Source organism: Hypomesus nipponensis, chromosome 4 (assembly GCF_054491055.1).
Source record: "Hypomesus nipponensis isolate SF chromosome 4, ASM5449105v1, whole genome shotgun sequence".
In the NCBI taxonomy this organism is placed as follows: domain Eukaryota; kingdom Metazoa; phylum Chordata; class Actinopteri; order Osmeriformes; family Osmeridae; genus Hypomesus; species Hypomesus nipponensis.
In genome coordinates, this window is record NC_140364.1 from 12,380,779 (window position 1) to 12,407,204 (window position 26,426).

The 26,426-nt window shown below is 49.4% G+C and overlaps 1 protein-coding gene across 3 annotated transcripts; it reads right to left on the minus strand.

Annotated features, from left to right (window-relative positions):
* Positions 1 to 521: 521 nt before the first annotated feature.
* On the minus strand, positions 522 to 25,159 carry rapgef5a (Rap guanine nucleotide exchange factor (GEF) 5a). 3 transcript variants are annotated; one of them, XM_084696721.1, is made up of 26 exons: positions 24,960 to 25,159; positions 21,166 to 21,216; positions 20,647 to 20,753; positions 20,030 to 20,151; positions 19,674 to 19,848; positions 16,982 to 17,063; positions 16,838 to 16,886; positions 16,666 to 16,742; positions 14,385 to 14,534; positions 11,429 to 11,577; positions 10,341 to 10,441; positions 8,190 to 8,268; positions 7,947 to 8,091; positions 7,209 to 7,300; positions 6,941 to 6,971; positions 6,494 to 6,572; positions 6,245 to 6,394; positions 5,972 to 6,069; positions 5,001 to 5,123; positions 4,302 to 4,480; positions 4,120 to 4,210; positions 3,880 to 3,930; positions 3,645 to 3,732; positions 3,468 to 3,532; positions 3,311 to 3,365; positions 522 to 2,972 (listed from the first exon to the last, which is right to left on the minus strand). In XM_084696721.1, exons 1-26 carry the CDS (start codon positions 25,101 to 25,103, stop codon positions 2,854 to 2,856), a joined length of 2,652 nt encoding a protein of 883 aa, XP_084552847.1. In that variant the 5' UTR covers positions 25,104 to 25,159; the 3' UTR covers positions 522 to 2,853. The 3 variants fall into 3 exon arrangements, with proteins under 3 accessions (XP_084552847.1, XP_084552846.1, XP_084552848.1); XM_084696720.1 differs by having other exon boundaries at positions 5,972 to 6,072; XM_084696722.1 differs by lacking the exons at positions 16,666 to 16,742; positions 16,838 to 16,886; positions 16,982 to 17,063; ... (3 more) ...; positions 21,166 to 21,216; positions 24,960 to 25,159 and having other exon boundaries at positions 14,385 to 14,903.
* Between the last annotated feature and the right edge of the window lie 1,267 nt (positions 25,160 to 26,426).

Sequence of the window (26,426 nt, forward strand, 5' to 3'; positions counted from 1 at the left end):
GCTGTTGGAGCATTGTGAATTTGTCCCTTCCTCTGCTTCCCCCTCCACCTACCCTGATAGTTTACCGAGCATGTTGCCGAATGTGGTTATCACTAACGTTTCTATAGTTGTGTGGTATAAACGGCCAGATGTAGCCCTCTTATCCTAGGCTACAGCACCAAACGTTTTGATATGGAATGTTAAAAAAGTTAGTCATAGGCCTAATGGTTTGAATCTTAAGTTAAATTGGCGAACACTTTATGTCGTTGTAAAGCTGTTAATCAACAGCTAAGGTTAAAGAACGACTGACACCTCCTTATCACTGCTCCTTCCAACATTTGACTGTTCCGTCTCGCCCACCCTTCTGTCACGCATGCCAGCTCCATGGCCAACAGTCTCTCACTTTAGTCTTAAAATCGCCCTCATCTGTTTAAAAAGATAATGCGGTGAGAGATTCTCAACTGCGGCACAACAGTCAGCCTGCACAAATTTTGATTTGTGCTCCGCTCCAAGATTGATCACTAAAACAACACAACGGATGATCACATAAAACTTATAATTTATTAATTTTCAGTAAAACTTTGACATAGTAAAACGCTCCTTTAAAAAAGACGTGTGGCTTTAGCAGAAGGGGTGAGGTCTGGGGACACGTATTGCTTTTTGTTTACCTTTTGTCTTTTAAACAGATAAATAAGTAACATCTCAAACATATATGCATGTATTTACAAGTCGAAATAATTACAGTATTACAAAGCCTGTGTCCTCTTGCATTGTGAGCCAATGGGGTTTGTCACATCATGCAAACATACAACATAACTTTACATCGTCATGACTATGGCAATTAAAACACAATAACCCCTTTTCACCCTTCTTTAGTTTTCACCATCTTTTGACGTTACAGGACAGCAACAAACATCGACATCACCTTGACTCGCTCTCCTCCGGGGACCTCTAGTGGCCAGAGTGGGGAACGACAAATACTTACATTCCAGCGGTATGAACTCCAACAAGATTTTCTCGATACAAAATCACAATTGCCCTGGAGAATCTAATTACAGTTAAGAATCGAAAATGGCACGTCGTCAAACCAGAAACATTCTTCCTATCTAGCAAAACATAAATAACCAAAATATTTTACAGTCATATTAACTAGTATAGCACTGGAGTGTGGTTCCCTGCTAACCATCAAAGTGCTGTGTGTGTGTATCATTGTACAAGTATAGTGTAAACAGCAACCCTATCATCTGACATTGACAGAATGGGCTTCCTTAAAGTTGTGTGCACACAGGACATTATTTTGCCCAGCGACTCAGAAGATGATCTCAGAGTTGCATCGCTTAGGAACTCAAAACATCTTCAGAACACTCTATGGTGTGAAAGTAGAACCTCAACATTGCTGGCTAGGTATAATCTAATATGGCTGTATTTGTGTGTCATCCAGTGAAATCTGTGTCAGAAGCGTTGAAACAGTATCCCTTCAGTCGACAATATAACTGGTCCTTTAAAAACCAGTTCCCTACCATGTAATCCAAGGAAGGAGTACAGGACTGGGAGTTTCTAGGATGCAGGCCTTTGGCGATACCAGTGCCGTTTTGTATGTCCCATCTTAACACATATCCCTTCTGGGATAAAAATAAATAAAAAATCTTTCAAAAATGAAATATTGGAAACTGATCCCTGTTTCCATGGCAACCCCAGAGACTGGTGGTGTTTGACAGGGTATCATCATGTTACCCTGAAATCAGTCACGGTCAGAACAGTCTGCTGAGGGACACAGAGTGTCCCGGCAAAAAAAACAAACATGTTTAGACGGTCTGGGACCAGAAATGATTTATATGTGTCTATCATGTTAAGATAGCAGGGGGGTTCACATTGGCTGGGGGGCAGGGTGTGTGTGTGTGTGTGTGTGTGTGTGTGTGTGTGTGTGGGTGATTTAAAAGACATGGCCACTGAAACTAGCTGTGGAGAGTCAGACTCCTAACCTCAGACCCAAAGTCAGACTCCTAACCTCAGACCCAAAATCAGATCACCCAACCAGGACCCACACCTCAACTGTCAAGGCTGTGCGGAACGCCTGGTCTGAGGTCACCTCAGAGCTTTCCTGCTTGTTCTCCATGCCCCCCCCCCAACCAATCTGTATTGTTTAGCACTGAAACATACAGGAAAATGGTTCACCAATGGCTTGCACACCAATACAATGTAAATCTATTTACATTACAGAATCATAGCACAGAGAAGGTTCAAGTGCACTGGTGTGGGGTGAGATTCTACCATAAAAGTAAACATGTAACCGGAACCCTCAAATGGCGACCGGGAAATTGGCAAGAATTAGGTCCAGCGTAACTTCCACCTGTGGAAGAGGCTCTTAAAATACAACAGGAGAAACACAGTAAATGTTGTCGTTGCATGGAAACATTAAAGTAACATTCAGTCAAACACACTGTACAAACTCCACCCTAGTAATGGCGAGTTTGGCTAAATCAGAGCGTAACGGTTTGTGCACATTTTGCAGTGTGTGTAAGCGTCTTCTAAGTCCTTTCTAACCCCAGATGTGGGGGTTATTAATCTGTCAGAGGCATCCAAGTCCTCTTGGATTGGCTATACTGTCATAGTTGAGTGGCCTGTGGTTGTGATTGGCTCCAGTCATTGCACCGCCAACGCAAACAAGTGCAGTTCCCTATTTCCACCAGCGGGGGCGATCTGGTTTCTCCAGTAGTAACTGCGTTGGCCCGTGTTGGGCGTGTGTGTGTGTTGAGCATTGGGTTTATTTTCCTGTACATGGCTCCATCTCCTGTCTCTTGTTGGCACATTCACGCACACACCCACACACACACACACTGGGTAACATGGTATTTTTGCGTTTGTGACGCGTGTTCAGGCGCGTGGCTCCAGTTTGTGCGAGAGCTCAAAGAGCGTCTGCTGATTGTCGATAATGTGCAGGTAGTGAACACTCGCCCTCACCTCCGCACTGTCACCCCCGACAACCTCGTTACCTGGGACACAGAGCCAAGGACAAAGACATGAAATAATTAACATTCATTTTGAGACACCCTCAGGCACCACCCCTCCCCCCACCCACACACACACACACACACACACACAATAAAAAACACACACAATAAAAAAAATAAACATTTGATACACACAGAAGTTATATTAAGATTCTGAAACTGCCCCTATAATTACTGGTTGCTTGGAAACTGAATGTGCAGACCATGTGGGTGTGTATTGATTTACAACAGGAAGCAGAGGTATGCTATGCCACCACCAAGTGGCGCCAGGGTCAACAGAATGACAGAACGGCATCAACAATGCGCCCGCTGGAACTCACCTGGTTGGTCGGATTGGCAGTGGCGAATCAGACGAACCGTGTCGGCGATCATGTGCTGAGAGAGAGGGGCACAGGGAGGAGGCAGTGGAGGTTTGGCAAATTGATCAAGAAAACAAATGCAGAGCGGAGAACCACACACACACACACACACACTTACCAGCTTCTCAAAGTTGACCAGGTTGTCGTGGAAGGTCTTGTTTCCTTCGTGGATGAAGGTGATGTCTGGGTTTGGAAAGAAAGCACCTGTTAACTACAGCTGTGGTCAGGGGGCGGGACAGGAAGTGAGGTGTGTGTGTGTGTATGCAAGGAAGAGTGTGTTAGTCTTTTGCGTTACCTTTCAGTAGGAGAGGCATGAAGGGGATCTTGGGGGGCTTCATCCTCTTGAATGCCTCTCTGTAGGCCTTGTGATTCAGGGAGGGGTCCTAAGAGGTTGTGGGGGGATGCAGGGGGTTATTCAACTGTTTACAAAGTGACTTCCTGTTTACAATGTTCTCACTCCAGGCCTGCTGTGTGTTGGTTTGTGATTTATGTGTCGGGTCTGTGTTGAACTGAGTTCAAAGTATTCTTACTGTGATTAGTTCCAGCTCAGAGAAGAGCTTCTTGAACTTGCCAGGAACTTTCTGGAAGAGAGGGAAAGGGGACAGATATGGTCAGTGAATGGTCTCTGTCACACACACACACACACACACACACACACACACACACACACACACACACACACACACACACACACACACACACACACACACACACACACACACACACACACACACACACACACACACACACACACACACACACACACACACCTCCCAGGTCTGGTTGAGGCGACTGACTGCGGCGGTGTTGAGGCCCATGATGATAGCGAACGCCGAGTTCAGGTTCCTCTGGGCCTTACAGCTGTAAAACACACACACACAAAAGTAAGTGCCTAAAGACTAAAATAAGTTATCAGTGATTGTCGGGATTGGACAGAGTCAAGAGTCCTCACTGTGCTGCGATTTTGATGAACTTCTTGAGCAGCTGGACGCGTTTGTTGAGCGACACACACATCAGCACCTCAGACATCACCCACTGCTGAACCTCGTTGCAGCGCTGCATCAGCATGGACAGCGCCGCCGTGTGGCCGCCTCCGGGAGCGCGGCTCAGAGTGTAATACACCAGCTCTTGCTACAGGGAGAGACAGAGATGTGGTGTGTGGGTGTGTGTGTGTGTGAGAGAGAGAGACAGTGTGTGTGTGTGTGTGTGGGGGGGGGGGGGGGGGTAGCTTTCGTGCTACATTACTTTTTTTTGCTGCGTAAAGCCGTAGTCTTTAAAAAGGGGGGAGGAGAGTGGGTGGGGTTGAGATGGAAATGAATGCTGCCAAGCTTGTCGCCAGTTCAATCAGTAGTTCAGATTGACCGAGTTTGAATTCAACCGAGCACCAAGACTATAGAGAACCAGCAAGTCATCACAGCCCTGCCTCAAAACAACTCCTCCTGTCACAGCAGTTGTCCTTCATGACTGCTTTGTGCACATCCCACAGCAGCAGTGACTAGGGACACACAACACAGGATGCAAACTGGCCCCCGGCTGTTGTAACAACATTGATGAGTAAGCAGGATATGTAGAACATACTGCATGTAGGATATGTATGGCAGATGGACAGATGTGTCTGTGTGTGTGTGTGTGTGTGTGTGTGTGTATGTACCTCGTGTATGGAGTTGAAGAGGCTCCAGTCCAGGTGTGTGAGACAGGCTGCGATGTCCCAGGTGTTGATTCCCAACAGCCTCACTGTTCTCCGACTCAACTCTGTGCTGTCTGTCAGGGGAGCCTACACACACACACACGTCAACAATGAACTTCATATGCACATAATCATATCCATAGTTTGTCACTAGACCAGTGAATATATTTAGTTTATATAATATGGATATTGTAGTAAATATCCAGTAGATCTATAATGGCAGCATGAGACACAGGCATCAGGACTGACAGACAGAGGCAGCAGGACTGACAGACAGAGGCAGCTGGACTGACAGACAGAGGCAGCTGGACTGACAGACAGAGGCAGCTGGACTGACAGACACAGAGGCAGCAGGACTGACAGACACAGAGGCAGCAGGACTGACAGACACAGAGGCAGCAGGACTGACAGACAGAAGCAGCTGGACTGACAGACACAGAGGCAGCAGGACTGACAGACAGAGGCAGCTGGACTGACAGACAGAGGCAGCTGGACTGACAGACAGAGGCAGCTGGACTGACAGACACAGAGGCAGCAGGACTGACAGACACAGAGGCAGCTGGACTGACAGACACAGAGGCAGCAGGACTGACAGACAGAGGCAGCTGGACTGACAGACAGAGGCATCAGGACTGACAGACACAGAGGCAGCAGGACTGACAGACAGAAGCAGCTGGACTGACAGACACAGAGGCAGCAGGACTGACAGACAGAGGCAGCTGGACTGACAGACACAGAGGCAGCAGGACTGACAGACAGAAGCAGCTGGACTGACAGACAGAGGCAGCTGGACTGACAGACACAGAGGCAGCAGGACTGACAGACACAGAGGCAGCTGGACTGACAGACAGAGGCAGCTGGACTGACAGACACAGAGGCAGCAGGACTGACAGACAGAGGCAGCAGGACTGACAGACAGAGGCAGCAGGACTGACCAGGATCTCAGTGAGGTCCCTCCAACAGGCCTGCAGTTTGCTCTGTGGAGTCAAAGACTCAGAGTACACACAGTCACTGGGCTGCAACACTCGCTTCTCTGCTGAGAGGACAGGAGAGGGAGGGAGAGGGAGGGAGAATTACAAAACAGAAGGTTTGACATGGGGCAATGTGTTTGTTTGTGTCAATACCAATATAGGACACTGAATATGGAGGCAAGCGTGTGCACGTGTATCCGCGTGTGCGTGTGCACCTGTGCGTATGTGCGTGTGTACCTCCAGTTTGTGCAGCTACCGCCAGCACCATCTCCTCCTCCGGTCTCTCCATCCTCTGACCCACAATCCTTAGCAGCTCCTGGGCCTCCAGGGAGGGGTGTGTGTGCACGCTGAGGTAGGAGTCACTGCTCACACACACACGGCACAGCACTGGGACAAGCATAGTCCTCCTGTTAGCAAGCGAGCTGGTGTGTGTGTGCACGCGTCTCTGTGTGCGTGTGCGCGCGCGCGTTCACGTGCGAAACTCACCCTCCTTGGCCTCGCTCGCAGAGCTTCTGAGCTGAAGACAGTTCTCCTTCAAACTCAATTGCTGGAACAGAGGCTTACTCTGGAGGGAGGGAGGGAGGGAGGGAGGGAGGGAGGGAGGGAGGGAGGGAGGGAGGGAGGGAGGGAGGGAGGGAGGGAGGGAGGGAGGGAGGGAGGGAGGGAGGGAGGGAGGGAGGGAGGGAGGGAGGGAGGGAGGGAGGGAGGGAGGGAGGGAGGGAGGGAGGGAGGGAGGGAGGGAGGGAGGGAGGGAGGGAGGGAGGGAGGGAGGGAGGGAGGGAGGGAGGGAGGGAGGGAGGGAGGGAGGGAGGGAGGGAGGGAGGGAGGGAGGGAGGGAGGGAGGGAGGGAGGGAGGGAAGAACGAAGGGAGTAGGTCATTCTTTCAATAACATGACACTGACTGCTGTTCATTTGACAATGTCTCTCGCTCACCTTGTGCTGTGGAGGGCAGTCGTCGACAGTGCTGTAAGACACGTCACGTGCACAGGAGTCAGTGGAGGAACACAGAACAGTCTCACAGAGCCGAGCCCGTATACAACACAGTGTCCCTTTCCTCAGGCAAGACACAGCCAGACGCAAGACACACACGCACGCACGCGCACTGTGGCCATGTCTCAGATAATGGGGTCCTTGTGCTGATGGGCAGGCACACACACACACACGCACGCACGCGTGTGCACACACAAAGACACACACTCACTGTCTGCGTCGTAGAAGCTTCTGGAACTCCTTCAGGTCTTTTTCCAGGGTGGGAAACTCATACAGATCCTCCAGCACACACCTGTACAGAGTCTGAGACAGAAAGTGTGCATCGTCAGGTTATAGTACTCATACTAGACAAGGCGACACTACACTGAGGTTACATTGTGTGAGGGCACCATGTTAAATCACTGTTGCCTGTAAATTGATATAGGTTTTGGAAGTTAATACTATACATACTATTACCTATCTGTGTGTGCTAAAATGTGTTTATGTTCATCCAGATTTTTACCTGTGTAATCAATGCAGAAAGTGAATCATGATGACAGGCTTGTAAGGACATTGTATGTGTTACACAAGACCAAAGCTGTATACTATTACTATACGTGAGACCAAGCAAGCAAGCGAACCCACACACACTTATCACTGTCACTGACCCACTGCAGCACCCATCCCCTGTTCTCCTTTCTCCTCTGTTACTAGGCAACTATCACCTGGGTTACACACTCCACAAGATTATCCCCATGCCAACCCTCACACTCCGGTTACCATGGTAACACGGCAGCGAGCTACGGAGAAGTCAGGCTACAGAGGGACAAAAACACCCCCCCCCCCCTCAACACCACCACACACACCTCCATGTAGGGCTGAGTACACACACACACACGTTTAATCATGAGAGACAGAGAGACAGAGACAGAGACAGAAAGGGGGGGGGGGTTAAAGGGGGGATTCATACCTTCATGAAGCTCTTCACGTGTTCCTCCTCTTTCAGGAAGTCCTTATACAGACGGCTCCAGTGAGACACCAGCTGCAGCACCTTACGCTTCCTGAAGAGGGCGTCCTTCCCTTCCTCCTGCCCACGGATACGCTTACTGCTATAGGTAACCATCGTCAAGGAGACAACAGTGTGTCTGTGTGTGTTCTTGTGGTTATGCGTGTGTGCGTTATTTGAGAGTGTCTATGGAGACACTAAGGATATTGTCCCAGTAGAGCCTGGCACAGGTCATTGGTGGACATGAAGACCAGGTAGGTCAACAGGAAGTCATCAAGGAGCATCTCTGAAAAACAAGAAACGCATCACAGTCACAACCTACACCATAACCTTTCATACGGGCCTAAATTGTCTAGAGAGACTGACTCAGGAACCGAAATCTAGAACCTCTTTCCTTGCTTTCATCCATATCATCCGTCTTTCCTTTACTTAATCCTTCCCTTCTCTTCCTTTCTCCCGCGCTCTCTCACACACACTTTCTGCTGATGCCAAACCCATCAAATCTTTATATCCCCCTAGCTCCACCAAGTGTTGAGCCATCAAGATTCTCCCAACAGGATTTTCTAAAGGCACCATAAACTGCCACGACAACAGACAGAATATCTGGATATTGTACAGTAAGCCGAGTTGTGCGTCGGTGTGAGAGATTGTGTGTTTGTGTGTGAAAGTGAGAGGGTGGGAGGCAAAGAGAACGAGTGTCTGTGTGAGTGTTAGAGAGAGCGGGGGAGAGGGAGAGACAGAGAGAGAGAGAGAGAGAGAGGAAGACTGCAGAGTGTGTGTGTGTGTGTGTCTGAGAGTGTTGTACAACCAGCAGGTGATTCAACCCCGACATGAACACACCCCTGGGGAAAGGCCAATGACACGTGGTTGATTTGCGCAGAGCGAAACTCCGTCCGCAGGAAAACTTGTGACCCAAATTTGGTTCCGTGGGGCAGAGAGGATGGAAATCAATTATAGAGGAGTTGGAAAGGTTCTACATCAATAATTCAACTTCTATATTCTATAAAAAAAAATGTATAAAAAAAAAAAAAACTATTTGATTCGAGACCACTGGACTCGCTCAATTCTCCTTTTTCTCGATCTGTCTCCTTGATTCTTTTTTACCTTCTGTCCCTCCTTCTGGTCTAGCTCACTCCTCCTTTCACTCCTCCTTTCACTCCTCCTTTCACTCCTCCTTTCACTCCTCCTTTCACTCCTCCTTTCACTCCTCCTTTCACTCCTGCTTTCACTCCTCCTTTCACTCCTCCTTTCACTCCTCCTTTCACTCCTCCTTTCACTCCTCCTTTCACTCCTCCTTTCACTCCTCCTTTCACTCCTCCTTTCACTCCTCCTTTCACTCCTCCTTTCACTCCCCCTTTTTCTTCTTGAGTTGTGTTGCCCCCACCTGTACCTCTCCTCCACCCCCCTTCACCAGTGATGAATATCCCTCTTCATCTTCAACATGCCCTCTAAGCAGACTTGTACAGAAATGTACGCACACTGGATGAAATGGGATTTTCTAACACACACACACACACAAAATCGCACACGAGGAATAACTGAATATTTCATTCAGCTCCGACCTTGGGGGCTTTCAGTTCAACAAAGAGCTAAAGACAGAAAGAAAGAGACAGACAGAGAAAGACACAGAGAGAGACAGTAATCTTGATAATCTGTTGTTGTGATCTTCTAATGAATCTCTATACAGGCTCGTCTCTGCCAGCTAAACTAGCTAGCATCTCCACACAACCAGAGACGCACGCCACAGAACATGTCCCCACTGCCCAGGGCCTGTTCGCTGGGGCTGCCACTCTTCTTTCCCTCCTCCTGGGCCCACAATCCTTCACAACACTGGTGATTCAGATTAGAATCAGTTGCGATTTTAAGGAAACTGCATAGTTCACAGTCATTTGGGAGGTCCTGACACAGGTCACATGACTTCTGGAGGCTGTGACAACTGGCAGAGACTTTGAACTACCTTGCACCAAAGCACATCATTTAGGCGGCTAATAGCCCATTAAAACGCCTTAAGTCTTGAACACCCCCCCCCCGGCGACAGGTCTGGACCTGCCTGGGTTTTGCATACAGTAACAAACACACCGTCAGACGGTGAAAACTGTTACCCCCCGGGTTTAGAAGACAACACATTCCTGACAGCGAATCAAAGGGAAGGGACATAAGAAAACAAGTAGAAAGAGAAAGACAGAGAAGAGAACGAGAGAGAGAGAGAGAGAAGCTGAGTTGTGACTCGTTGTCACTTTTGAAGTGGTGAGGACATTCCTGCTTACCATTGAAGGCACGGCATCTATGGTTAGCATAACGTGTGTGTGAGTGTGTGTGAGAGAGAGAAAGAGTGTGTGTGTGTGTGTGTTGACTCACCGGACTCCCTGCTCTCTGGTGCCCCTCTCTGCTCATCCAAGCGCAGGTCACTTAGGAGATGTTCCAGAATCTTCAGCGGCGTTCCAGACACCACCACATACCTACGGGAGGAAGAACAGAGGGAGTCTTCCTCACTGGAGGCCGGAGAACGCGTGCCGCCTTTCCTGTCTCTCCCTACCCCTCTCCCTCCCCCCCTCCCTCCCTTCCATCTGTCGTCTTCCTCGTCTTCGTCGATGTAGCGAAGGTGAGGGACGTCAAAAGCAGAGACAGAGCCACTGTCACTACCCCCGCTGCTGTCATCGTCATCATTATCCTCCTCATCATCATCATCTTCCTCTGGTTCTGCTAAGGTAGCAAGTCTCTGATCCATCCCCGTTCCTCCGGAGGACCCCCCGTCTCGCTCCTACAGCATGCCCAGACAGGGTGCTTTCTCCCTGGGTAAGCAGCTGGCCTGTTCCCCTTCTCAGCCTGGAGCTCCGGGGTGTGTCTCCACTGCTCTGTCCTGGAGAAGGAGCTCACTGATACTGACACTCACTGCGTTGTGCTCACCACACACACACACACACACACACACACACATTTCAGTGAGGCACACACACACACACACACACACACACATTTCAGTGAGGCACACACACACACACACACACACACCTACTGACACTTCCTGTACTGTCCTCGAGGCAAATGAACACACCCTTTACAATAACACACACGCGCGCGCGCGCACACTCACACGCGGAAGCAAACAGTCTGTCTTTCTTTCTCCTCTCGAAGACAAGAAAACTATTCAAACCCTTTCCTTGTGCCTGCATGTTGGTCGTAGATGCATGCACAAAGACACGCACAAACACACAATCCCTGAAAGGACAGAACATATGAAGACAGATGGTCATAAAGATCACTGAGAAATGGAGTGACTGCGAAACACGAGTGAAATCCTCCTTTCACACCCAGGAGCCCATGTCAGACTCATTCATCCCGACCCTGCCACACAGGTCATGACACTTCTGTCATTCCTACCTGCTGTCAGCACCTGCTTAACTACCTGTGTTTTGACGACGCTGGAAGCGCGATTTGAAACTGACCTCTTGTCTCCACCCTCCTCTCTGGCTCCTCCCCCTGACGACGTAGGGGAGGGGCGATCGGAGGACGACGTCGCGGATGATGTCACTCTCTGCAGCACAAGGACATCCCTTCCCCTCTCCTTCAGACACACCCTCCCCGCTGCCTCCCCCTGCAAGAGAGAGAGACAGAGAGAGAGACAAAGACAGACAGAAAGAGACACAGACAAAGACAGACAGAAAGAGACACAGACAGAGACACAGACAGAGAGACAGAGAGAGAGAGAGACAGAGAGACAGAGAGAGAGATAGAGACAGAGAGAGAGAGAGAGAGAGAGAGACAGAGAGACAGAGAGAGAGAGAGAGAGAGAGATAGAGAGAGAGACAGAAACAGAGAAACAGAGAGAAAGAGAGATCAGTTAGTGGACATGGATCTATGTGTTTCAGGATCACCACAGATAACTAGGAACAATCTCCTGGGAAAACTTGATTGTCATTCCATGCAGACAGCAACCAGATCTGCACACCACCTGGACATATACTTTTACACTTACACACACACACACACACACCTGGGGCAAGGGCGGGACGCAGACAGAATTCCAGATGGACAAGGAAACAAAGAGATTAACCAGGTAACACAACTGAACAACCATCAAAGGATGGATGGAGAAGGAGGTTATTCCTAGAAAAGGTGGGAAAGGGAGTGAGCAGGGATAGAGAGAGGGAGGAGGGACAGAGGAAGGAAGGGGTAACTGGCGAAGGAGGGACAGAAATGGAGAGAGAGGAGTAAGTATAGACCGAGACGAGGGATAGAGAGGGAGGAGGGGTAGAGCCGATGAGAAAGGGAGGAGGAAGAGAGCGGGATAGCTAGAGAAGTAGAGATAATGAAGGCTAGCTAGAGAAAGAGGGATGAATAAAAGTCAGAAAAAGAGGAGGGGTAAAAGAGAGTGCTATGCATCCCTCTGTTTTTACCTCAGGGCACAGCTGCACACAGCCCATCTGCCATCTCTCCCCACATACCCCCCCCCCCCCCACCACACACACACACACACACACACACACACAGTCACACGCACACAAACCTCTCCCTGGGCTCTGTGATCTGAAGATGAAAGGAGCTCTGATACCTGAGACAGAAGGGTCTTGCCTTGGCCTAGACAAAACCAAGCACCCAGAGTGGGTGTTAGCGTGTGCATGTCTCTAGACCTGCTCTGATGACTCATATATTAAAAGCCACCTGTACAGATGTTGGGTAGTTAAGATATATCCCAGAGGTCTTTTCTGTGTGTGTGTGTGTGTTAGTCTCAACCTTAATTTCCACACAAAAAATCCTCTGTGCCCCCCCCCCCCTTTGCCCACAATGTCCTGTCCAATGTGACCAGACCCAGTAGCACAGATCTGATCACGGTTGTTATGTAACGATGTACAGACACCTAAATTAACAAACGTTTGCCCCAGAGTGCACTGGGAAAAATGTCTGCGATGTTTCTGATAAAACAGTTTTATCTACTGAAAACAAACAGTCCTCTGTATACTGTCCAAAAACAACACACTCACACAAATCCGAAGACGTACACACAATCCCAAAGAAAAAATTACACGAAAGAGGGAGAGGTGAAGGGAGGGAGGGTGAGAGAGAGAGAGAAATGGAGAGAGGGCGAGAGTGGTGTAGTCGACTAGATTGCGTAGGGCTGTGGGATTTGGAATAGGGCCAACAGTAGCGATGGACGTGGTCTGGACTGATGTGGACTGTTCACACACTCTGGGACGGGCTTACTAATGTATTGAAAAATGGAAAGGATGAAACACACTAACACACACAGTCACAAAAAACACGTTCACACACACCAGTATCGTTGGCTCACAAAGGAAAGGAGGGCTTCATGGAAAGCCTACGGGAAACATGCTCCCTTCCTGTTCCTATCAACAACTTTGACTGTTTGTGTGTCAGTGTGTGTGTGTGTGTGTGCAGATAGTAATAGGGCCGATATCTGTGTTGTGATAGGTTACACACACACACACACAGTGCAGCAAGGTTGTAACTGTGTAACTGTTGGGGAATGTAGTAATCTAACAGCCAGGCTGTCCGAGTGATATAATATCAATGATATCAGCCTGTCTCACCACTCCAGGCTGCCTGCTTGTTTTGTGTTTGTGTGTGTGTCACCTGTGTGACAGAATCATTTCCACCACACCTGTACAAGTTACCATCATTGAATACAACCACATTTGTATTCAATGAATCGCTTCCTACATCCTTGAATAAAGAAAGTCAGTGGCATAGGGGGGCCGTGTGTGTGTGTGTGTGTGTGTGTGTGTGTGTGTCAGTACCTGTGTGTATGTAGGTGCTTTTGCCAGTGGGTGTCTAGGAAGGAATGTCAGCACAGCCCACTTAAGAGAGAAATACAAATCACTATGGAAACCACCTGCTCGGATGGATCCGCAGCGAATAGCCATGACAACAGGGAGGAAAGGGGTGGTGTTCAGTGAATCCCGCCACCTAATTGGGTTAGCCCTTGCATCATCGGTCTGTACCCAATCTCTTCTCTACCGTGAATCACTGGATCAATTGTGAGCTGTGCAGATGACCCTTAATCAGTAGGTATGGGTGGTAAACAGCACACCCACGCATGCACACGCACACACACACGCACATCACAAGACCAGTTGAGATCTCTTCACATCCCGTTCTGAGGTTTTTCTTCAGTCCATACAAAACAGTAAAAAGCTTCATTAACACAAACACACTGTAGCCTTTCTTTAAGTGCCTCTGGTATAGCATGTTGTTAACCCATGATTAAACACCCACATCACAGTGGCTACGTAGGAGGACTCAAAACACCAAAAAAGCTGCTTAAAAGCCATTTCCTGACGCCCACGAGAATAACAGCAACCATCAACAGGTGGGCATACAGTATGTGTACTACAATACATGTCGATGTACAGTATACCTGTGTGTGTGTGTGTGTGTACTCACAGTAGGGGTCCTCTCCGGGAGCTTGTAGTTCTGGTTCTGGAGCAGTCTGCAGCCGTCCTTGGCCAGCCTCTGGACCACCTCCAGGCGCGTGAGCTCCTCGCGGCCGCACAGCGGGCCCACGGCTTCCCTCAGCGCACAGCCCCCGCCCAGCTGCACTCCGGGGGGCAGAGAGAACACGTACCTCAGACCACAGTCCCACATCATCCCCACAGGTCACAGACACACACACACACACACTGGGGGTTGGGGGGGGGGGGGCTGAATCCCACGACTATCACAGTGAGGTCAGAAAGCTGTTCCCCCTTCCTCCCCACCGCCGCAAGCGCAGTTTCCAGGTCCTTTCTGTCCGGGTGCAGTGTTATTCAGAATGTGATGGAGAGTGTGGTGTTCTCCAGCCGTGTGGCTCTCTGCTCTGCTTGTCACTCCTTCACTTCGCGCAGAACTCAACTCTGTCTCCTCCTCTCTCTCTCTCTCTCTGACCTGTCCGTTTATTTGCCTCTCCTAGTGGTGGTGATTTGGTGCAGGCGGGAGCGAGTGTGTGTGTGTGTCCCCTCCCCTTTTAGGAGTGTGTGTCCTTTCCTGTTGGCCTGGCTCCAGCGTGTCCCAGAGAAAGACAGGACTGACCGACAGAGCGGAAGACGAGAGACACGAGGACAGGGAGGAGAGGAAAGAGCCGGAAAGAGAGGGATAAAACTAAACTGTGGAAGTGGAAAGAGACACGAAGGAGGGGTTGATTGAAAACAGAGAGCTCAAGAAGGGGGTAATGACTGCGTATGAATGTCCCCAGGGTGCGGTCACTGGCATCATGGCATCATCAGAACACTAGCATGTTTATTTGATTCATAAATGAAAGCTGGATTTTGATTGGCTCAGAGCAGGGATACCTCTTCCTGTGAGCTGAGAACTATCCCACGGTGCCGCACACACACACACACACACACACACACGTGTTAACATTAAGGAACATCCAACAACCTATCATGGAACACAAGGCCAAGGCCTGCAGAATAAACACCTACTCAGACACAAAATAAACAAATCATATATTTACATTATGCAGGAATATTCCATGTTTGCACGGTCCCATGCTTAACTTTGTTTACTCAGAAAACCTGGCCAACAACAAACTCTTATCAACCCATCCCTCCCTCCCTCCCTCCTTCCCCTCTCCCCCCTCCCCCCCCTCCCTCCCTCCCTCCCTCCCTCCCTCCCTCCCTCCCTCCCTCCCTCCCTCCCTCCCTCCCTCCCTCCCTCCCTCCCTCCCTCCCTCCCTCCCTCCCTCCCTCCCTCCCTCCCTCCTTCCTTCCCCTCTCCCTCCCCTCTCCCTCCCCCCCCTCCCTCCCCCTCTCTCCCTCCCCCTCTCTCCCTCCCTCCCCCTCCCTCCCCCTCTCTCCCTCCCCCCCCCCTCTCTCCCTCCCCCTCCCTCCCTCCCCCTCTCTCCCTCCCCCTCTCTCCCTCCCTCCCCCTCTCTCCCTCCCTCCCCCTTTCCCTCCCTCTCCCTCACACCCCCACCTCCCCCAATAGCGCCACAACCCAAAGTTCTCTCTCCCTTGGGACTTCCTGTCCACACTCTTCCACTTCCTGTCCCTAGACACTGAGAACAACCAAAACATCCTAGAACAACATCTGTTCCTCTCCCTCCCTCCCTCACCACCCCCCGCCCCCCACACACACACACTCACACACAATCAATCACTCGCTCTCTCTGTACCCTCCCACCCTCTCAACCTTTTCGTAACACAAGTAATGTTTTCAAAACAACATTATTAATATTATGCTCGGCCTATAATTACAGCTAATAGACTTGTTTTACTCTGCTCCCATCTCTCCAGCAGGATGGGGAGAATGAATAATTTAACTAGTGGGAAAGAGGTTTACCCAGTACAGAATCTCCCCCTTCCTCCCTCATATTAATAGCACCCTGAATGAGAGTGTGTGTAGGAGCTGAGAGAGAACAAACAAGTGCTGCTGACGTACATGGAGCTGAACATAACTACTCCCATAGTCACGGCAACAAGCCCTCCCTCCCTCTTCTCTTCCCCCCCCCCCCCCCCTCTCTCTCTCTCTCTCAGGAGCTTGAAGTCGCACATCACACAGCTGTGTTCAGTTCTGTTGCTATATCGGCACTTCCAAAATACTTTCAATTGAGGCGTCTGAGAAACTGAAAATACCAGATTTCTCTTTCTGCAAATCTAACGCAGCTGTCTAACTTTCGAGACGCTTCGTGTTGTGAGCTGAGACGAAAGTCAAGACAATGTGTGTGTGTGTGTGTGTGTCTCACCGTGGCGGTCCCCTCACCAGGGGCGTGTTCTTGCTGATGGGGGGTCTCTGCAGGCTCGGCAATGTCCTGCTCCGCCACTGCCAACCAATCACAACACAGGATGTCAGGGTAAAAGCTCTCTCCACCAATCACATTCAGCGTCATTTGGCCTCAGGGGGACAGGAACACTCACTGCTCTTGCGGGCCTTCCGAGCGAGCGCCGCAGCCAGCTCACTCTGAACCTGCAGAGATCACATCCAGCAACTCAGGGTTTGAATAACATGCAAAAAAGAAGGTGTCACACTGCTGTAATAACACACTGACACAACACACGCACCGTGGATGTGAGGCGCTCCAGGGCTTTCATCTGGAGCATTTCACTGCTAATGTCTCTGTTGCCCTCCGAGTCCTCTTCCGGCCTAGAACACACAGCCATGTTAATTGGCCTTTGGTCACTTCAGGGTGGCATGCAAGACACACCTCAACAGTGCTCTCCACTGCCCCCTGTCTTTCAGAGAGGGCAACTAATGCTGACACACAAACACACACACACTCTTTCACACACACACACAGGTCTGTCCATCTCTCCCTTTCCCCTCTCACTCTCATGTGGTCATACTGAGACTCACCACTCTTTAAGACACACCCATCCACTGATAAAGACAGACCTTTGTCATGAAGTGTTCTTATATCAGTATTTGTATGTGCTATGTATTGTGTGTGTTTGGCAGTAAACAGTGCTTTGGAATAACTCCAGAGCAGTGTTGAGTGTAGAAACACCAAAATGTGCCTGCAGGCAACTGATGTAATATATTCTTTAAAAAACGACTGCTTGGATATCTCTCCCACACACGCGCAGACACACACACGGACACACACACACACACACACACACACACACACACACACATATATTTGCATTCGATTTGGATTTTATCTGTGGCTCCAGCGCAGCAGTGAAAACTGTTGGAGGAGGTAAGGAGACAAGGCTGTGCGCGTGTGCGCGTGTGTGCGTATATAATCTCATGCAGGATGATGGATGCAGTAGCAGGACGCACAGTGATAACATCACACCCTCGCTCTCATCTCTATCTGGGTTGGGTCCCTCTGAAAGCACCTACACTATGAATCACCTCATTTGGATGAACGTGAGGAGAGAGAGAGAAGCAGAAGAACAGAGAGGGGGAGGGGGCAGAGAGAGGAACAGACAGGGGGGAGAGAGAGAGAGAGAGAGAGAGAGATGTATTACAGTGAAACTGTATGGTTGATTCTGGGTAATATGTCTCTCTCTCTCTCTCTCTCTCTCCTTCTCTTCCCTCCTCCCTGCGCTCGCGACTGTCCCAGGCTGCCGCCACACTCGTTCACTCTCCCTGTCCTCCCTGTCCTCACCCTCCCTCCCTCCCTCCCTCCCTCCCTCCCTCCCTCCCTCCCTCCCTCCCTCCCTCCCTCCCTCCCTCCCTCCCTCCCTCCCTCCCTCCCTCCCTCCCTCCCTCCCTCCCTCCCTCCCTCCCTCCCTCCCTCCCTCCCTCCCTCCCTCCCTCCCTCCCTCCCTCTTTCTCTCTGAATGACAGATTGAGTTCAGTAGCAAGCTCAGCTAGAATCCCACACACAGGAGCTGGAATGGGGGGGGGGGGGGGGGGGGGGGGGGGGGAATCCTATCTGACACTCCAGCACTTTCGTGTGTGTGTGTGTGTGTTTGTCCCACGGCAGATTGAGGGTTTATGTAGAGATTAGTGTGTTACATACTGATGAATCTAGTCAAAGTTGTCACAAGGGCTTCCGCTTCTGTTCTGACACGCGTTTGAAACTCTTACAGGTTTATGTGTGTGTGTGTCTCTACATGTGTGTGCGTGTGTGTGGGTGTCTATGTGTGTGTGTGTGTGTCTGATCCTATGTGCGTGTAAAACATGGAGAGCGAGGGTTCTTCTGCAACAACAAGGCCGCTACTACACGTGCCTCCCAACAGTCACGTTGCCTGTCCCCTGAACAGCAGACGCGGTTCTCCTGGTGTTTCACACGTGGGTGCTCCCAGCGTGCTGGGGCTCGGGCCCTTCCACCTCCCTCTCCCCTCCTCGCACCCTGTCTCCTCACCCTCTCTCCTCGCACCCTCTCTCCTCGCACCCTCTCTCCTCTCTCCTCGCACCCTCTCTCCTCTCTCCTCGCACCCTCTCTCCTCTCTCCTCGCACCCTCTCTCCTCTCACCCTGACTCAGCCTCCTGCCTGGAGTGCCCCGGTTCAAATCCAGCTCAGACCATTTCCTACATGTCCTCTCCTCTCTCTTTACATTTTCTGTCAGTCTTCACTGTCGATCCAAGGAAAGCATAAATGCTGTCAAAAATATAATTCTTTGGAAAAGGGGCCAGGACTGAAGACCGAGGACAAGGAAAGCTTTGTGAGATTCGACCCGTATCAGAGATGCTGCTCTAAACCAGGGGAGATGTTGTGTAAATTCTATCCGGGTATGGTCGCTCGGCTGGTGGGTACTCCAGGGTTTCCTCTAGGATGTTTTAGTTGCAGTGGGGCAGGTCTGTCCTCAAGAAACTATAGACTAATACAATAACAGGTTTAAATGACCTGACAACATAAGTTATACGACTTACAGTTCTCAAGGACGCACACGCGCAGTCTCAACAGCGTTGTGAAGCGTGTGTCCGTGCTATTCTCCGACATGCACTCTAAGGCTGTGTGTCCACTACAGCAGAGCGGGCGGCGTCACTTCCAATTCATTTCCAATGAAACCGGGCGTTGACGCTCGCGTAGAGCATTGTGGGAGCGTCAACGCCCGGTTTCATTGGAAATCAATTGGAAGCCGAAGCCAACATGGAGGAAACACCGTAACTTGAGGTGTATGTATGTGTTATGTTATGGGATATGTGCAATACTGTTATGGAACTGTTGATAATGTTTGGCTGAGGATGTATTGTTTGTTGTACTGTGACTGTCAAGGCATTTATGATGATGCACCACAGAGACCAAGACAAATTTCCCTGAGCGGGACAATTAAGTTCATCGTATCGTATCGTACTCACTGGTTGTTAGCCCCGCCTCCAGAGCGGAACTGGACGTAGGGGGCGAGCTGGAGGAGGAGCCTAACTGCCTCCTGCCACTCCCCCTCGCTGCGGAACTCACAGGAAGCAGATTCACACTCCTCGAAGCTGAACTGATAGTACGAGTTGGAGTCTGCAAACACCACTCTCTGGTCCACTGTGGAGATACGCACACCCCCCAAATCAGGAAGTTATTTGAGCATATCGATTTGAGTTAATACAAATGGTTTATTGACGTGTGTGCATGTGCATGCATCTGTGTGTGCGTGTGTGTGTGCATCTGTCTGTGTGTGTATGAGTGTGTGTGTGTGTATGAGTGTGTGTGCGTGCATACACACCAGACAGCAGGATCCCCAGCTCCAGCAGTACTTGCCAGACGCGCACGCCCATTGTCCGGCAGCGCACGTACACACACTGCTCACACAACCACTGCACCAGTTCAACCCCCACATAGCTCCGCCTGTGGACACACACGCACACAGCATTTTTATACATGCACACATTTGAGCACAACACACAGGCCTTATCTCTTCGTACTATAAACCCTTTCTTTTGAATTAAATCAATAATCATTGATTATTCATTAGTTTGCCGTAAGGCTTTCTCCTCTGAAACACAAAACGCTTTGCCCCCGTCTTCCCTCAGGGAACAGTGTGCCCAGTATGTGTGTGTGTGTGTGTGTGTTCGAGTGCAGAGTGTGTGTGCATGTTGGTGCATCTGGCTGGCTGACAGGCTGTATTGATAGGTAAATGTGTGTTAATATAAAACTGTAGTGTGCTCTGTATGTGTTGTGTGTGTGTGCGTGTGTGTTAAATGGCCAGTTTTTGTCAGACTATTTCACTATGGACATGACCCAAATATCCCAATCAGCACAGAGATTATTGACAGGTGGTCAACAGCCAAATGCTGAAAATGATTTACCCTCACATAACCCTACACACCCACACACAGTTACCTAATGATCCTAGCCAGGTGGATCTTGTCTTTAGCGGGGTACGGTCCATGAGACAAGAAAGCATTCCGCACTGCTCGCCCAGCACAAGGGAAACTCTGTGAACAGGACTAATACACACACACACACACGCATTTCAATCATCTCATCATATGAGCAAAGCATTTCAGACATTTCCAGACAGCAACATGCAAAAAAGATGTATAATAATTTGTCGGATTTTCATTAGAAGTCAAATCCCTCATGTTCTTGTGCTGTTCCTAGACCAGCCCCTGCAGCTCTGTGACATCTCAGACAGCTGACACACACACACACACACACACACACACTTTCTCTCTCTCTTTCTCTCTCTCTTTGCTTGTTTACACTGCTGACTCTGCCTAAGAAACCCCCCACTCCCCCTGTGAGATCACCTGTGGCCTGAACAAACTCACTTTCCTGCTCTGTGCTCTGGTGATAATGACATCACTCCTGTGTGTGTGTGTGTGTGTGTGTGTGTGTGTGTGTGTGTGTGTGTTCTACCTTGTGTACAGTTGGTACAGAGCTGGGTCCAGGGATGGTATCAGGTGACTGCTGTTGATACAAAAACCAATATACCCAGTTAGAGAACAGACACACACACTGAACAAACCAGTTCGATTACCGAGAGGACAACAGTCAAAGGCTTATTGTAACTGGCTGCAGGTATCACACTATCGCCTCTTCAATCTAAAATTGTAGTCACTATTTGTTTGCCCTCTTGTCCTTGGACAAGAGGTCAAAAATGAAAGCCTTCATTCAAACAGGCCGTACCTGCACTTTTAAAGATTTAACTTTCTGTATGTGGGATTACTGTTAATCTATGGATTATAAATCCCAGAGCTAGATTACAGAGGGTAAATCAGGGATAATAATCCCACAATCATTTACTGTCAAACAGCTCTGGGGCCATCTCAACTCGCAAGGAGATCAAACGCATCTGTGGCCTTCAATCTTGAACCCAGTACTTTTTAAATAATGTCCAGATAATCCACACACTGAGCAAGAAATCCCAGCTAGAATACATGTCTCGGTAAATACAGACAGCTACATCACCAGCCAGCTCCATGTGCAGTCCATTTGGAGCCGAACACTTGAGTTAGTTGCGTTTCATGTACCGTCTTTGCCTCAGGTATTTTTTATTCTTTTTATTCCTTCGTGTTCAACCCTCCTGTGCAGTCATCCATATACTGCCAGGCCCCAAATAACTCTGGCTTTCATGACAGGACCTGCATATCATCCCTCCAGGTACCAGTATCTTCCCCAGTATAATACCCAGTCCAGTACCCAGAACTAGGGCTGCACGATTAATCATAGTACAGTTCCCAGTCTGAAATGAGTTGTACTATAGACAACCCAGACCACTCGCCCGGACAATCATCACCCAATGACAGACTTAGAGGACACGTAATTCAATAAACCGAGAGATGAAAAGGAGCTGAGGAGGCAGCCTGGAAGATTTATTAGAGAGAAGGATGGAACAGTGAGTTAGACGATGAATACGACAGGAGAGAATATGAAAGAGAGAGAGGGGGGGGGGGGGCGGGAGACAGAGAGAGAGAGCGACAGAGACAAACAGATCTAGTAGTGAGTCAGAGAGATAGCGAGAAACAGACCCAGATCTGGCAACGAGTCAGAGATGAGAGACGGAGAGAGAAGTCGATGAGTGTGGGACAGAGGGATGAGGAGAGAGTGAGAGAGCAACGGGTGATATTCTCATTACCACGACGACACTGTCTTCTCTGTTGGGAGACCTCTAGAGATCTGGTTCTTCTGACGCACAATGCTCGTATGCCCTCAGATACTGCTACTCACCTGACCTGATCTCAGATTGTACACGGGAGAGTGTCTGTGTGTGTCTGTGTGTGTGTGTGTGTGCGTGTGTGTGAGAATGAGTGAGTCAGTTTTTCTTGCTGTTAAGAGAGATCTATCGATTAGCTCTAGTCCAGACAGCATGTGCCAATTTGTGTGTGTGTGTGTGTGTGTGTGTGTGTGTAGAATGCAGCAGATGTGTGCAGACTGTTTGGGTTAGTAGACAAGTGGAGCGTGCGACACACACAGTAGAGCAAGACAAAATAAATGTTCCCTTCCACTCCTTCACCTGTCCACCCGGCTCCCCCTCTCTCCACACGCCTCCTCCACCGTGCTTCCTCCAACATCCCTCATCATCATCTTCATCTTCATCATCCTCACTAGAGCCACCCAACAGAGCTGACGCCCACACGAACGCACCCTATTCTGAGACAAATGTGTCTAGCACTGTCTGTTACCCTTCACTACACCTTTCCATCGCCCCCCCCCTCTCTCTCACACACAAACACCACACCACACACACACACACACACCTCCCACACAGAGAACGAGGCTCAGAGGACTGTGCCAGAGGCCATAACAGAATGACTGATCAATCCCACAAGCTCACTGAAGAGGAGGACAGAGAGAGGACGAGAGAGAGAGAGGACGAGAGAGAGAGGACGAGAGAGAGAGAGAGAGAGAGAGAGAGAGAGAGAGAGAGAGAGAGAGAGAGAGAGAGAGAGAGAGAGAGAGAGAGAGAAAGAGAGAAAGAGAGAGAGAGAGAGAGAGAGAGTGAGATGGTGAGAAGAGGTGGGTGGTGGAGAGAAAGGTGAGCTGGGACAGAAGAAGAGGAGAATGGGCGAGAGGGACTTGAAGAGAACAGGCCGACACGCCAACACATTTATCTATATGACAACTTCAAAGCAAGAATTCAGTGTATGAATTTCCATACACACAATGTATGTGTGTGTGTGTGTGTGTGCCGAAGAGAGTGGGGTCATTATCTGGGAAAAATGGATTACCCTCAGATTAGAATGCTGAGCGAAGCTGAGAGCTCTAGTTTGACACGCTTGGCAAGCACACGAACACCCACCCAAACACCCACCCACCCAAACACCCACCCACCCACCCAAACACCCACCCACCCAAACACCCACCCACCCAAACACCCACCCACCCAAACACCCACCCACCCAAACACACACCCACCCAAACACACCAAGCTCTTGTCGACAAGGTTGTGCCTTCCTGATAGACCCGTTACAAAGGGGAATTGTCCAAATCTAACACACAGCTAAGAGACCATCCTGTCTAACCCAGCTGCTCTTGTTATGACCTTTGGCAAAGGAAGCACTACTGGCCTGCGTTGCTACAGTAATCCTGTCTGACTGACTCCAATAATCTGTCACTAAATCTCTGTTTCTCCGTCAACCTGTCAGTGTCTTTCTCCCCTAATCTCACTTGTACTTTACACTCCTGACTCCCAACGCAGATGTGTGTGACCCCAGGATTACACAAACACAGGTCTCTCACACACACACACACACACACCATCGCCCAGAGGCCACTGAGGGGTGAGTTTAATTAGAGCCTGTGCTCTTCATAAGCATACTGAACGGAGATGTCACACACACACACACACACACACACATCCATCCTGTGATTCCTCCTTCCCAGGCATGTGCATCACAGTGTGAAAAGCCATCGAGTGGATTCCTCAGCAAGCCTGGACAGACAGCTCTGATCATGGATGCTCAGCATGCAGCGTGTGTGTAGAACAGTGGCATGAATCAATGCTCTAACCAAATACACGAGTCTTTGATCAGTTTAAGAGGTCTGGGTGCATATTCTGTAAAGGAACCTGAACAAGGGGGTTCTCTCCTGTGTCTACAAGCCTCCGATACAAGGATTGAGTTTCAGCTGAACTGATTACTGTGTTCAAGGCCCCTGTAGACAGAAGCCCCCTTTCCTAAATGCATGTGTGTGTCTTCACAACCCGTCTGCACAGAGCTCCTCTCATACCTTAACGCTACTTACCTCCGCGTGAACACAAACACACAGACCTCACTAAATCCAATGACAAGGTTAATGAATGGGTCCCTCCACAGCCACGGATGTGGTGATTGACTAACTAATACGGCACACAGCTACCATGACAACCTCCCTACCTATCTTGTCGACACGTTGGAGCAGAATGTGCAGAACGTCGAGACAGAGGAAACATTCCGTGTGTTTGTCGCCTTAAAGTGGACATATATGGTTCATTCGAAAAACCTTTTGGATATGAAAACAACCAATGCATGGTTGGTGATTAGGCTACTACAAATACACTAACACTCGTTAACATTGCCGCCTTTGACGAGGCGACAGTAATGGTTTGTACTACACAAACACCTGAATCGTGACGAGGATATGAAACGGCCGGGGGTGAGCCGGGGGCGGCAGAAACAGCCAGCCAGCGTTAACGATTACCATCCCCATGGAAGGACACGGTTGATACTCACGCTCTTCTTCCGCAGGTGCAGCCCGTGCTTCAGAAGTCCCGGTAGATCCCGAATCTTGTGTTTCAATTGAGCCTGGTCCCGTGCGCTCCGGTTCCACCGCCAGCTCGCGAGCATACCGTCCTCTGCGGGCTCTGAATCGTCCATGTCCAACCGCCTGTGTCGAGCCCCTCCACTGTCTTTCACACACACCAGCTCCACTTCTTCATGTCCGCGCACTCACAGACTTGCATCCGCAACAAACCACGCTCGTTAACGACCTACCGAATATCCGCAGCACGCGACACTGCTCCACCCAATGGTTCTAGCGTCCTCCTTCTCTATTAGTGTATGTCGGTGTGGCGAATGGGGAAGGAGGGGGTTGGTCACAGGTGCAGAGAAACATCATTGTTCACGTCCACCTTTTCGATCCCGTTCGTAGGATATAGGTTTGGCACAATCTTTGACACAAGGATACAATCTTGAACGTGACGGTTGTATGTTAAACATACATATTTTCATGTGTTGACTGAATAAAATCTAAAAAACAAAATAAAAAAGCGGCACCGTGTAACTCAAACAAAATGGGGATAGTTACGTCATCAACTCACCTGTCCATATGTTCATAGGTAAACAAAGGATTGGTGTTGTGTTTGCATTTGCCTCAGACTTTTATGTGCCTCAGAAGTGCATTGTTCAAGTGAACAATCCTGACACAGCAAAGAATGTTTCGCATCCATTATAGAAGTGGACATCTTGTTCACTAATAAAGATGTAATATTAATCTTGCTGTTATTAATGTTGTATACGTCTGTATTCATCTTTGGAATCGCTGACATTTTTGGGATCACTGATAATTTTCAACACTCAGACATATTCTCTCTCAGCATTGTTTTGCCTCAAAATCACAGACAATAGAAGTTCAGCATCGCCCATCACAGTTTTTAGGACAGTGTTGTTAGCAGACATTTTTCCTGCTCCACTGACTGTCATCAGACTGAGAAAGCCCAAGGAGCTGGGATGAGATGCTGGAGGGAGGGAGAGAAGAAGAAGACTAAATCAATTCCATCTGACTGGAGAAAGGCTTTCATCTCAGAAGACACCACACACACACACACACACACACACACACACACACACACACACACATACACACACACACACACACATACACACACACACACACACACACACACACACAAGAGCCCATGTCTCTTTATCCCACACTCATATTCCGAGCTCTTCAAACAAACTCTCGATTAAATATTGAAGACAGCCCATGGCGAACAGAGCGCGGATACAATTTCTCTGGAACCCTCTGTCCATGGAAGAACGAGAGTGGCAGATGGAGAAGAGAGAGAAGAAAAGAGACTGAGAATGATAAGGGCGATTGAATGGGAAATGTGGCAAGATATATCTGGGACTGAACCATAGCATAGAAGGAGGAACGAGAGATGGGGAGAAGGAAAGAAAGTGACAGTTAGGGACTAC

What these genes read in the sequence shown, in the direction of transcription:
- rapgef5a (XM_084696720.1), bottom strand. Translation starts at nt 25,103, where the DNA reads ATGGACGATTCAGAGCCCGCAGAGGACGGTATGCTCGCGAGCTGGCGG. An exon ending in GGTAGCTGCACAAACTGGAG is followed by an intron (nt 6,073 to 6,244) that starts GTACACACGCAC and finishes CTGTCCTCTCAG; the next exon opens with CAGAGAAGCGAGTGTTGCAG. An exon ending in GCCTCAACCAGACCTGGGAG is followed by an intron (nt 3,931 to 4,119) that starts GTGTGTGTGTGT and finishes CCTCTCTTCCAG; the next exon opens with AAAGTTCCTGGCAAGTTCAA.